The sequence below is a fragment of the Synchiropus splendidus genome, chromosome 6, assembly GCF_027744825.2.
Source record: "Synchiropus splendidus isolate RoL2022-P1 chromosome 6, RoL_Sspl_1.0, whole genome shotgun sequence".
Lineage (NCBI taxonomy): Eukaryota > Metazoa > Chordata > Actinopteri > Syngnathiformes > Callionymidae > Synchiropus > Synchiropus splendidus.
In genome coordinates, this window is record NC_071339.1 from 10,441,521 (window position 1) to 10,452,500 (window position 10,980).

The 10,980-nt window shown below is 45.2% G+C and overlaps 2 protein-coding genes across 3 annotated transcripts in view; one reads left to right on the top strand and one right to left on the bottom strand.

Moving 5' to 3' along the window:
* LOC128760068 (transforming acidic coiled-coil-containing protein 1-like) overlaps positions 1 to 10,980 on the bottom strand; it is a 30,040-nt gene that overhangs the window by 12,346 nt on the left and 6,714 nt on the right. The window contains exon 1 of one of the 2 annotated variants that reach the window (XM_053867038.1): positions 7,750 to 7,995. The exons of the other annotated variant lie outside the window; for it this stretch is intronic. Within the exon in view, the coding sequence (XP_053723013.1) occupies positions 7,750 to 7,817 (68 nt within the window). The 5' untranslated portion in view covers positions 7,818 to 7,995. Of the gene's footprint in view, positions 1 to 7,749; positions 7,996 to 10,980 lie in introns of those variants that run through there. 2 annotated transcript variants of the gene reach the window in all.
* On the top strand, positions 1,029 to 7,390 carry aggf1 (angiogenic factor with G patch and FHA domains 1). Its single transcript, XM_053867040.1, has 16 exons — positions 1,029 to 1,091; positions 1,183 to 1,244; positions 1,319 to 1,513; positions 2,371 to 2,470; positions 2,553 to 2,857; positions 3,124 to 3,255; positions 3,331 to 3,495; positions 4,835 to 5,258; positions 5,375 to 5,477; positions 5,585 to 5,636; positions 5,711 to 5,812; positions 5,882 to 6,053; positions 6,140 to 6,219; positions 6,287 to 6,408; positions 6,481 to 6,580; positions 6,650 to 7,390. Exons 3-16 carry the CDS (start codon positions 1,328 to 1,330, stop codon positions 6,887 to 6,889), a joined length of 2,283 nt encoding a protein of 760 aa, XP_053723015.1. The 5' UTR covers positions 1,029 to 1,091; positions 1,183 to 1,244; positions 1,319 to 1,327; the 3' UTR covers positions 6,890 to 7,390.

A 10,980-nucleotide genomic window follows, 5' to 3' on the forward strand; every position in this document is an offset into this window, starting at 1 on the left:
AATAACTTACACACAGAGGTGTAGCAACAGAAGGGAGACATCAACAAACAAAAGCTGCCCTGTGCTTATGTGGCCCACTCAACAAAAACAACACTGAATGCGCTACCAAAACAGGCACCAGAAGCCCGACCCAAGAGCCTGAAGCCTCATCCAAATCTAAACAACCGAAAAAAGGTCACATTTCAAGCAGTGGGAGGAGAAAACAGAAGTTGCAGCAGCTAGAAGGAAGAGAAACAGACACTCCCACTGTTATGAAATTCTGCATAAGTGACCCAAACTCACAACTGCCTTTGCCAACGGTTGACATACATTTGTGTAAAGCCTCCAGGTGTAACTCACATCCAGCCACAACCTGGTTTCCATGACCACCATTCTGTTCAGTGTACACCAGGTCAAAAGGTCACACATCTGCATTAAAACTACATCAACAACATGAGGGACAAAACATGGTAGAGATGCACATTAATTTAAGAAGCCGACAATCTGCTTTGAGCTAATCCAACTCATCAACATCAGATTTAATTTCAACAATCTCAAAATCAAAATGAAAGCAGGGGGGGAGGAAGTGAGTCAAAAGGGAACTGAGAGACAGAGTCGTTGAGACGCATTCAGTGGTAAGTTCTCACTTAATACAAAGTGTTTGAAACACAGGATACACTTCTTGGGTCATGTGACCGCTGCAGAGGAGAGCGTTATCTTTTCATGTTGCTCCTCAGAACTATTGTGTTTTAGGGACATCGTGTGGCAGGGAACAGAAAATACAATTTTGTTTTCGAACGTTTGCTTTTTTTAAGTCATGTTTTCAATAATTTCCGACTGATTATTTAATGATAAATATATATTTAGATTAAATTATATATAGTTTGAAAAAAATATCAAAATACAAATAATTCCATGCCGTGTTTCATTGACTTTCAGCTGCTATCTGACATATTACATGCAAGATGTGAGGTTTTCAGTCGGCAGGTGGCGATCACGTAGAATAAAAGCTGCTCAACATGAAGAAGAAGTACTTCCGATGTGACGTAATCAGTTAATAAAATGGCGGTCGCTAGCGGGATGGTGTTGTAAACATCGTCGTGGTTTCAAGTGTAACTAACTGTCTAATTCTCACAACAAAACATGCTCCACAGTGAGTCGGCGGAACAGGATAGTTTTAAGATGTCTATTTTCAACTTTCAGGTCGGGTCAAGAGACGTGCTGGCTGGGCGGTGTCGGACAGCGGGGCGAGAAGGAAAGAAACGGTAAAAAATAACACACGGTTCCGAGTTTTTGTATTTCACAATCACAAAAAATCATTCTGAGCCTCTCCCTGTAGTTTGCAAAGATGGAGACGGAAGATGGTGAGAAAGGCGGTGTGTGTGAAATGACAGAGCTTCGTCTTAAAGTGCAGTCCTTGCAAGAGGAGCTGAAAGAGTGTCAGACGGAATTGAGCAAGCTCCAGAAGCAGCTGAGTCTCTCGGAGAGGCTGCAGAAGACAACCGAGAGCTTCAATGAAGACTTGAGGCAGCAGGTCAGACATGTCACTCAAAAGGGTGGGAAACTGAAATCGCGTTTGACGTAATGTTTTCCCCAGCTTCTCACCCGCAACCTAAATGACCTTAACCTTCACTCTCAACCCCATAATAATAATGACCCAGTTATTTTGAAGTTTTAATCCTCAAATGGAGACTTAAAGTTGTGGGAATGGTTTCACACAAAGCAAAATGTCCTCACAAGAAGTTGAAGAAGACAGAGTCATATTGAGCTGGTTGCCAATCACTGCACAGAACAGTGTTCAATGAAAGTTGCTTTTGTTCTCCCTGTTAAACATGGTCCTCTTCTCAGCTCTTCTGAATTCTTAAATGCAAAGTGGCCTTGAATTTTCTTTCAAATGAGGTAAATTTGTTGCCGTGTCATGTGTACAACAGGCACAATGACGGGTGTAGGTCGAGCTGACAAGGGCCAAGCTGGTCCTCTTCCCTGGTAGCATTGCTAGTTGCTAAGTAATGGTGTGATGATGAGTCTTTGGAGCAGGTTTACATTGATCTCTGTTTGCATGCTATTTAAAAGACATTTCTGGCTAGCGCGGAACTATGAAGTCCAATTTTAAGCAGTTCAGTTCTTGGTCCTGTTGATTCTGCTCCACTTGGGCAGGGCGGAAAATGGGGGTTCTAATGTGTTCTTCAGTAGCTCCATAATGTTTCTAAACGCATAACGTGTTTAAACAGTGACGTTCAACATTGACAAGATTTGTGTCAGTGCAAGAATGGTAAAACACTGATGAACAAAACAAAAATCTAGTTTTAAAACTTTGACTAATGTTGTGCTCAGACTACACTGCATTTTATTCTAAGCAACTAATTTAATCTGAAAATGTTGACACTTCAGGTTGACCGACTTAGTGCAGAAATTCACGAGTGGAAAAAGCGGAGCAAGGAAAAAGTTGACACTGAAACTCAAACTGACGAATATGTTTGGACGGAAGCTGGTATGTTACAAATCTGTTTCCTACCAAGGACAGGCTGTTTTGTCAAGGCATATTTGTCTGAAAATAGTGATGAACTTTACAGACTATTACAACTACTACTATGGAGGATACAATCAGAACACAGAAACAGCTGAAACCCAGGAAGTCCCGTCGCAAGCAGCGGCAGAAGTGGCAGCAGGCACTGCATTAGAAGCAGAAACGACGACAACAACAACAACAACAACAACATCATCAGCAGCAGCAGTGGCTGTAAGTGCTGACGTTGTTGAGGAGAATGGGACGTCAGAATATTCAGCAGAACCTCAAACAACAACAACAACAACAACAACAACAACAGCTGCTGGGGAATCAGACCAACCTGCCAGCAGTGTGGCTGTGTCAGTGGAGGTAGCCTTTTTATTCAAGATTTGTTTGATTTACTTGTATCTATAAATAGCTTAAGTTTGAAAGAACTCATGAATAAACCATAATGTTCAATGGCATGTTTTTTTGAATAAAAATGTTGTAGTTTTTTATGCAATTTGTGCTTTATTGTTACGTAGAGTACCAAAAGATACATCGGTGGAGATATTCAATCTGTTAAATGGCTTGTTCTTTTGGCTTTACTGTACTTTAATGCAGAATAAATGACAAGCAATTGTGTCTATTTCCAGGAGGGTGATGGTGGCTCTATTGCTGACATGCTGAGAGCCACAGCTGAGGAGGCCATGACACAGACTGGCTTCATCTTTGATGAGACAACTGGAATGTACTATGACCACAGCACTGGCTTCTACTATGACTCGGTTGGTTTTTTTTTTGTGGCTCGCGTTGTGTACTCTGGCTGTTTTCTGACCCTCCTTGTTTTTGTGATCCTCAAGGCCAGTCAGCTGTACTATGATGCCAACACCGGCTTTTACTACTACTACGATGCGGAAAGTGGGCGTTACCAGTTTCACTCTAAAATTGAGGTTCCTGTTGAAGAACAGAATACAGACAAGGGTTTCGATAAGAAAAGCTGGAAGTGGAAGAAAGGTGGAAAGAAGGTTGGTAACAGTTGAATTTGTGGAGATGCTTAGGTGGTGGCTGAATGTTGGCTTTAAGGTACCTTCTCGAGACAGGAAGTTTAAACATGGCTGTGGTTAATTTCTCACTCCCTAAGTCAAGCTCCTCTAAATTGTCCTGTTTCAGTTAAATTGACTAAAAAGACTATTCCCCATTTAGGTGCAAGAGATGACTAGCGCTCTGGCAAACATGAGGATTTCTTCTTATGAGAAAAACTCTCCGTTCAGAGGTACCTATTCATTGCAATCTCTAAAACCTTTAAGTAAAAGCATGATGCAACTAGAGAAGTGTGAACGTTGCGACCAATGTTGTCGCTCCACTACTGTCCTCAAAGCTTGCTCCGATCCAGTGAGTGGGCTTTGGAGTTGAGGATTATAAAACTGGTGAATCTGGCAAGGAAGGTAGTAAGTAGAACATTAGAACAAAAAGGATTGATCTGTTGCTGATTTTAGAAGTTTGATTTAAGGAAGGATGAAGGACATAATATAGTTGGTGCAGCCATTTTGTTTAAATAAATTAAACAACTAATTGATTTGTAACCAACTGCTTGGGACCATCACCAAGGTAACACTTGAGATTAGGGAACATATATTATCATAATGAAAAGACTTATTCATGTGTGTGCCAACAGCACATTGGCCAGTAATAAGTGCAATAAGGGCAATATATAGTAGAAATTTGAGTCTGGTGAAGCCTGACTATATATGTCACCAATCAAAAACTCTACACGCCTGTCAATTTTAGTCTGAAAATAAATTTAAATGTGGACATTTTTGATGTAGCTAAAAATAGACCAGTGACCTCAATGAGCAAGTCAAGGATCATAAAGGAAATAATTGCTGAAGACTTTGTTCAGTGACTAAGCCACTGTGAAATGAAGTGAGTTGTTGAGGGTGTAAAAACTACCTGCAACACACCCAGATTTAGAGCAAATGGTGGAGTCACATTTTGCCTGGATGCTCCTTCACCATAAGCTAATTTTCCGACAGTGTTAAGCTATTGGGAACTTCAAGTGTCTGGAGGTTCAGAGGCAGATTTGGATACAGGTTATGGCACTCGATCTGTTCAACTCTCTGGATGAATTCACGCTTCAGAATCATAAAATTTCATTGCACTTGCCAAAACCGTTCTGTAATACACATCGTCCGGAAGTTTGTATATTGATGTGTAAATGATAAAGGTAGCCGAAAAAGAAAGTGCTTAGTCTGGTGGTGTCACCGTAGGTTGAGTGGAGAGCACAAATGTGGTATCTAAAGCCAACATTCTTGCTGCCAGTGATCCTCACTGTGGCTGCATTCTCATCACTAACTGTGATGACAGGAACTAAGGTCGGATAAACCGTATGGCGAGGACGAGGAATTTGATTGGGTTGAAAGGCCCTCGCTGAAGAAGAGTGATGAAAGTCGGAAATCAAAGCGAAGGTCTCGTAGTCCGGACCTGGATCGACACGAGCGCGACTCCAAACGGAGGTCAGAAAGAGACAGGTCCTCTTCAAGAAGTAAGAAATCGAAACACCGCTCGCGTGATGACAAGGGTGAGCGCAGGTCAAAAAAGAAAAGGAAGAAATCAAAGAGGAAGAAGCACAAGTCGTCCAGGAGCAGTGACTCGGAGGGGAACAGTGAACCTGAGGAGGGTGAGATCACTGGCTCTGAACGCGAGGAGCGCGTGTCGTCTCCCTCGCGTTCTCCTAGCCCCCCTCCTGTCGAAAAGCTGGAGTCTGAGATGGAGACTCAGATCCAAGCAGGTGAGAGGGAGGACCTGCAGTTACAAGCTCGGTCCCTTTTTCAGTCGGGCATCGTGTCCTTGGACACTTTTGACCTGTCAGAACTTCATTCTTCCCCTGTCTCTCTGCACCGGCAGATTTCTGGCCGCCCTGCGTCCGGGTGACTGTGGTCCGGTCTCCTGTGCTGCAGGTCGGCTCCTTGTTCATCATCACAGCGGACTCGGCCGCCACCATCGGCAGGTTTGTAGCCGTGACTGAGTGGAAAATAATAATAAAAACTTAATGCAGAGATAGTAGTGCTATGATGGGTTTCACACAAACATCACAAACAGCTGCCTCTTTCACAGGGAGAAGGACATGGACCATGCTATCCGTATACCAGAAATGGGCGTCAGCAAGGTAAAGAAAAGCAGCCGTATAGGTCCTTTAGGTCCTTTTTTTGCTCCTAAACATTTTGCTAAATGTTCTGCCAGTTCCATGCGGAGGTTTACTTCGACCAGGATCAGCAGGGCTACATGCTGGTGGACCAGGGCAGCCAGAACGGAACGGTCATCAACGGGAACAGAATATTACAGGTCTTTCTGGCAGCCGAACATCTGCTCGTTGAGTCTGGCTTGTTGTCTAACTGTGGTGTGCATTTGCAGCCCAAAACAAAGTGTGATCCTCATGCACTGATGCACGGCGACGAGGTGAAGATGGGGGAGACGGTCCTGTCCTTCCACATCCACACAGGAAACGACACCTGTGACGGCTGCGAACCCGGACAGGTGATGGCTCACCTCAGCAAGCACAAGATCATGAGGGAGGAACCAGCTGGTGAGTCCTGATGAACGTCTTCCATGTGGTGCCGACAAGTCAAGTGAAAATATCAGCATGCGATTTCTCACTGTGTCCTGCTCAAGGTCCCGCTCTCAACAAAGAGGACAAGGAGGCACTGAGGCAGAAGGAGCTGAAGCAGATGAAGGCCAAATATGGGCTGCAGGTAATGATGTCCTCTGGTCATTCAGGTTCTGTTCTGGACAGGTTTAGTGACTTATCTCTGTAAACAGACCAAGGAGGAGACCAAAAGCTTGAAGAACCCCAAATACAAGGACCGAGCGGAATCACGGCGGCAGACAGTGGGCAGCGAAGGAGTTTTCCAGCAGGATGACGCTCCTGCTTCTGTTCACGTGTAAGTGTCGTGTCCATGTTACATGAGGTTGAGCGTGAGAGAATCCTGACTCAATCTTTTGTTCTCTCCAAGCGAAATCAGTGAAGTCAATAAAGGAAGGAAGATGTTGGAGAAGATGGGCTGGAAGAAGGGAGAAGGACTTGGCAAAGAAGGCAGCGGGATGAGAGACCCTGTGAGGCTCCTGATCGTCCGCCCGTGTTCCTGTCCATCGGCAGCTCATTTGTTTGACTTTGTTGTTCAGATTCAACTGAAGATCAGGAAGTCCCAGTCAGGTCTTGGAGCCGCTCCGGCCGTGTCCATCGATGATGCCTCTCTGAACAAAACCAAGTCCCAGAAGAACTGGGACAAGGCTCGCGAGAGGTTTGCGGACGCCTGCCAGCCTGACACGCCGCTTCCTCAACCTCAAAAGAACCAGTCGCCTCAGGCTTGGGTCAAAGTGGAGGAGACCTCCAACATGGACTGTGACAGTGGAGCCAGTTAGCATCAGGAGTGTACATTACTGTAGCAGTCTGGTGTGTTTCCTGTCATTTGTTTCGTGTGTCATGCAGAAAGAGTTGATTGTTTACAGATTAAAAACAAGGCCGAGGCTAAATGACGATTCACCATCAAGCAAATATTGACTGAACCATGTGGAGACAGCTGAACAGACTCACACGGCACCTGCGCGGCCCGCTGCTCCCAAATTCCTTGCTGAACAATAAACTGGAGCTTCAATCATATCCTCGCGCTGGTGGTTTCCTCGTGTGCACACGGGCCAAAGCAAACACGCTGGCCGTTCGTGTTCCGAGTGATCACTGGTTCATGTGAAGGGTGTGCGAATATTTGCACAGGAGTGCGCACTGACGAAAGGCCACAGTCAGACCGCTGTAAAAAATGCTGGTCTGAGACACAACACACTAAGAAATTAAGATGTAGCAGTAATAGTAGTAGAGCAGTCATTACACGCGATTATAATCTCAATTAAATGTGTTTTATGTAAGAATGGGCTGTTTACATTTCATTTTTCCTCCTTTCTACTTTCAATAGTTATGCTGTGTAATGCAGGGAACATAATCCAGAGATTTGTTCTCTAGTTAGAGTTAAATATGATCCAAAATGTCAGTGTTGAATGTAAAAGGGAGGTCATGTTTCGACCTTACATTTCACTTTATATCACTAAATATGATCTAGTCTGAAGGAGTAGATGAGGTGTTTGAAGTGATTTCATCTGGCTAAACTACTTTATACATATTTAAGAAAATAATGTAAAAAAAATAAGAAGCCTTGTCAAACTAGACTTCAATCTCTGATGGCGATCTTGTTCTTGGCAGCATAGTGACTCGCCCAGGCGATAAAACTCACGTGGTGCTGTCGGTCCGGCTCTTTGAGCTGGCTCTCTTGCCGCTCTTCTGACTCATGGTGCCCCCCATTTTCACTCTTAATCCAGCGAGTCCCCTCGGCTCACCGACACTCACTCCCGTCCTGCCTCTGCTCCGACTTCCCCGACACAACAGCCACTTGACAGGTGGTTCCCTCCCTATAACTGAAGTCTCCTCCCTTACGTCCAGATGCTGTAAACTTGGGAGGGATCACATGAGACAAGCGTAGAGATTTGTTCTGCTGTGAGGATGAGGGCTCTGAAATCTGGCTTGACCTGTTCGTGTCAGAGCAGGAGGACTGGTGAACACTGGCTCTCTGTTTCAGCAAGAGAAGACTATTCATAATGTTATTTGTCTGGAGTTTTAGTGCAGAACTGCAGCCAGTCTGCTGATCGGAGTAAAAATAGTCGCACATCAAGGAACGGTTGGGAAAGTGACAAATCCTGAGGCAACGTGCTCTTTCAACACAAAGCAAGTTTGGTCTTGTTTAACAGAAGGAATGTCACGTATAAAACCTCCGACAGGTTCGATTCAACATCCGTCACTTATAAAATCCACTTAATCCTGTCTGTTTGAAAATCTGCTCTCTCAGCATTGAGGTCAACAGAGGTCAACCAGAGGTCATACTCCACATGACATCACACTCAGCCCTGGAGTATTGTTCAGAGAGACCTTCGCAAGTGGATGGAATTGAGACGACACGAGTGCCTCAGCTGACAACTGAGAAGTGATGTACTGATGAAGGCCGTCTGTTGTCGAACCATTTATCTGATGGAACGCAAATATTCACCGGCACCAGTGAGAAACATTCCTGCCTGTGTCACGTGACGCACCTGAAGATGGGCGACTTTTGCTTTCAGTCCGACATCAGACGTCTCCATAAATTTACTGAATAATCCTAATATTTAAAAAAAAATGACATCACACAAGGAAAATAAACATGGAGTGACAGATGTTGCTAGGACGACATATGAGTGACATCTAGCGGTCAACACCTGCACTGCATTTTATTAAACCCACAAAGAATAGTTTTCGTCTAAGGTAAACTCGGCTGCAAAAATAAATAATAAGTAATAAGTTAAAAAAAAGTTAACTGTCAGAAAATTATATTCATTTTGCAAAGCGTCGCCAAGGTAGTCCGCATATATATTATATTAACACTCTCAACAACTCTCTCAAAAGCTACATTGGATGTTGTGACGTCATCGTCCAGCGACCATTTGTATATTATTTTTTCAGACAAACAAAAACATACAAAACCATTCAGTACATTGCCCTTATTAATTACAAGATTTAATTTAGTTAAAGGATATTAAACTCTTGCATTAAAAAAATACAATGCAAAACTCTTGAAGTCTATGGATTTAATAGACAACAGAAGATGAGGAGATTCTCATATATAATGCACAGTCAAAAAATAAATCCTGTTATTCCTGTTTGATTTATTTTACAGATACAAGGTTTTTCCACGTCCAGCTCCGGGGACCCTCCCTCGGCCTGAGGGACCGGCCGGACACGGGAGGGACCGGGGCCATGAGGGGGACTCGGTCGCCTGGCCTGCCCGACCGAGGCGTGCGGCAGGCCGGGCAAAGAGCACAGTGACTTGCACCCCTGAGCTCCTGTGAAAACCCTGGAAGACATGAGGCCGACCCCACCGGGGCTCGACTTGGCACAACTTTATCGCGACCTAATTTTTTGTCCCTCAAAGAGTTTGGGCACCTAATATTTTGTCACTGCTCCGGCACCTAATATTTTGTCACTCTGGTTCTTGAACCCAGAGAGCCTTGGGGGCGGCCCCAGGACCCGCTGCCCGGCTCCGGGGACCCTCCCACGGCCTGGGGGACCGGCTGGACACGGGAGGACCCCTGAGCTCCTCCGAAACCCCTGGCCGACATGAGCCCGACCCCACCGCGGCTCGACCTCATATTTTGTCACTTGAGGAAGAATCTTCAGAAATAATTTGAACCCTAACCCTAACCTTAACCCTAACCCTAACCCTAACCCTAACCCTAACCCTAACCCTAACCCTAAACCTAACCCTAGCCTTAACCCTAACCCTAACCCTAACCGTAACCCTAGCCTTAACCCTAACCCTAACCCCAACCCTAACCCTAAACCTAACCCTAACCTTAACCCTAACACTAACCCTAGCCTTAAAGTCAATTTGACTGAAAAAACCCTTTCTGAAGCTTCCACATCACAGGCTTTCCCCAGTCCGGCCCGGCCGCCCCACGCCAGCCCACACCGTAGCACCATCACCCCCGTCTCACACAACCAGCCATCAACTCCACCCCCCCATCATTATTCCCCCCCTTACCACATGGTCACCTCCCACAGAGTACAACCCTCCCGGAAACTCCAAGACTGGCACATCACTACACACCTACCAATAGTCATCATAGGCGACTCCAACCTGGAACGCATCCCCCCATACACTCAACCCAACATACAAGTAGATTCATTCCCCGGAGCCAAAATTTACCACCTTATCAAAACAGTCGAAAAAAGCCCAACCTGCCCACACACCAAAATTCTAATAATTTCAATAGGCATAAACAATAGAGACACAGACGTTAAAAAAACAACAATAAAACAACTGAGAACACTATTTCGACTGGCTCAGTCCACCTTCCCCAACACCGACATTTATATCCCCCTTATCAATTTCTCCCCACATCTGACGGAAATACAAAAACACAACCTCACCACACTCAATAATTACATTAGAAACCACCTCCCACACATCCCCAGCATCCCACCACATCTATTCCACACACTATCCGACAATATACACTGGACAACACCCACAGCAACCACCATATTTCACCACTGGCTGACACATTTAAATTTATCCACATAACTAAAGATAACCTCATCAACACTTTAACCAACCCACACCCTGGACCTGACCCCGACCCCAACCCCAACCCCAACCCTAACCCTAACCCTAACCCCAACCCTAACCCTAACCCTAACCCTAACCCTAACCCACTCAACCCTAACCCTAACCCCAACCCTAACCCCAACCCTAACCCTAACCCCAACCCTAACCCCAACCCTAACCCTAACCCCAACCCTAACCCACTCAACCCTAACCCCAACCCTAACCCACTCAACCCTAACCCTAACCCTAACCCTAACCCTAACCCCAACCCTAACCCTAACCCTAACCCTAACCCTAACCCCAACCCTAACCCTAACCCACTCAACCCTA

Bases quoted from the DNA above. Each gene is read 5' to 3' on its own strand.
- aggf1 (XM_053867040.1), top strand. From the start codon at position 1,328: ATGGAGACGGAAGATGGTGAGAAAGGCGGTGTGTGTGAAATGACAGAG. The intron at 5,478-5,584 runs GTTTGTAGCCGT...CCTCTTTCACAG, and splicing joins TCGGCCGCCACCATCGGCAG to GGAGAAGGACATGGACCATG. The intron at 6,054-6,139 runs GTGAGTCCTGAT...GTCCTGCTCAAG, and splicing joins CATGAGGGAGGAACCAGCTG to GTCCCGCTCTCAACAAAGAG.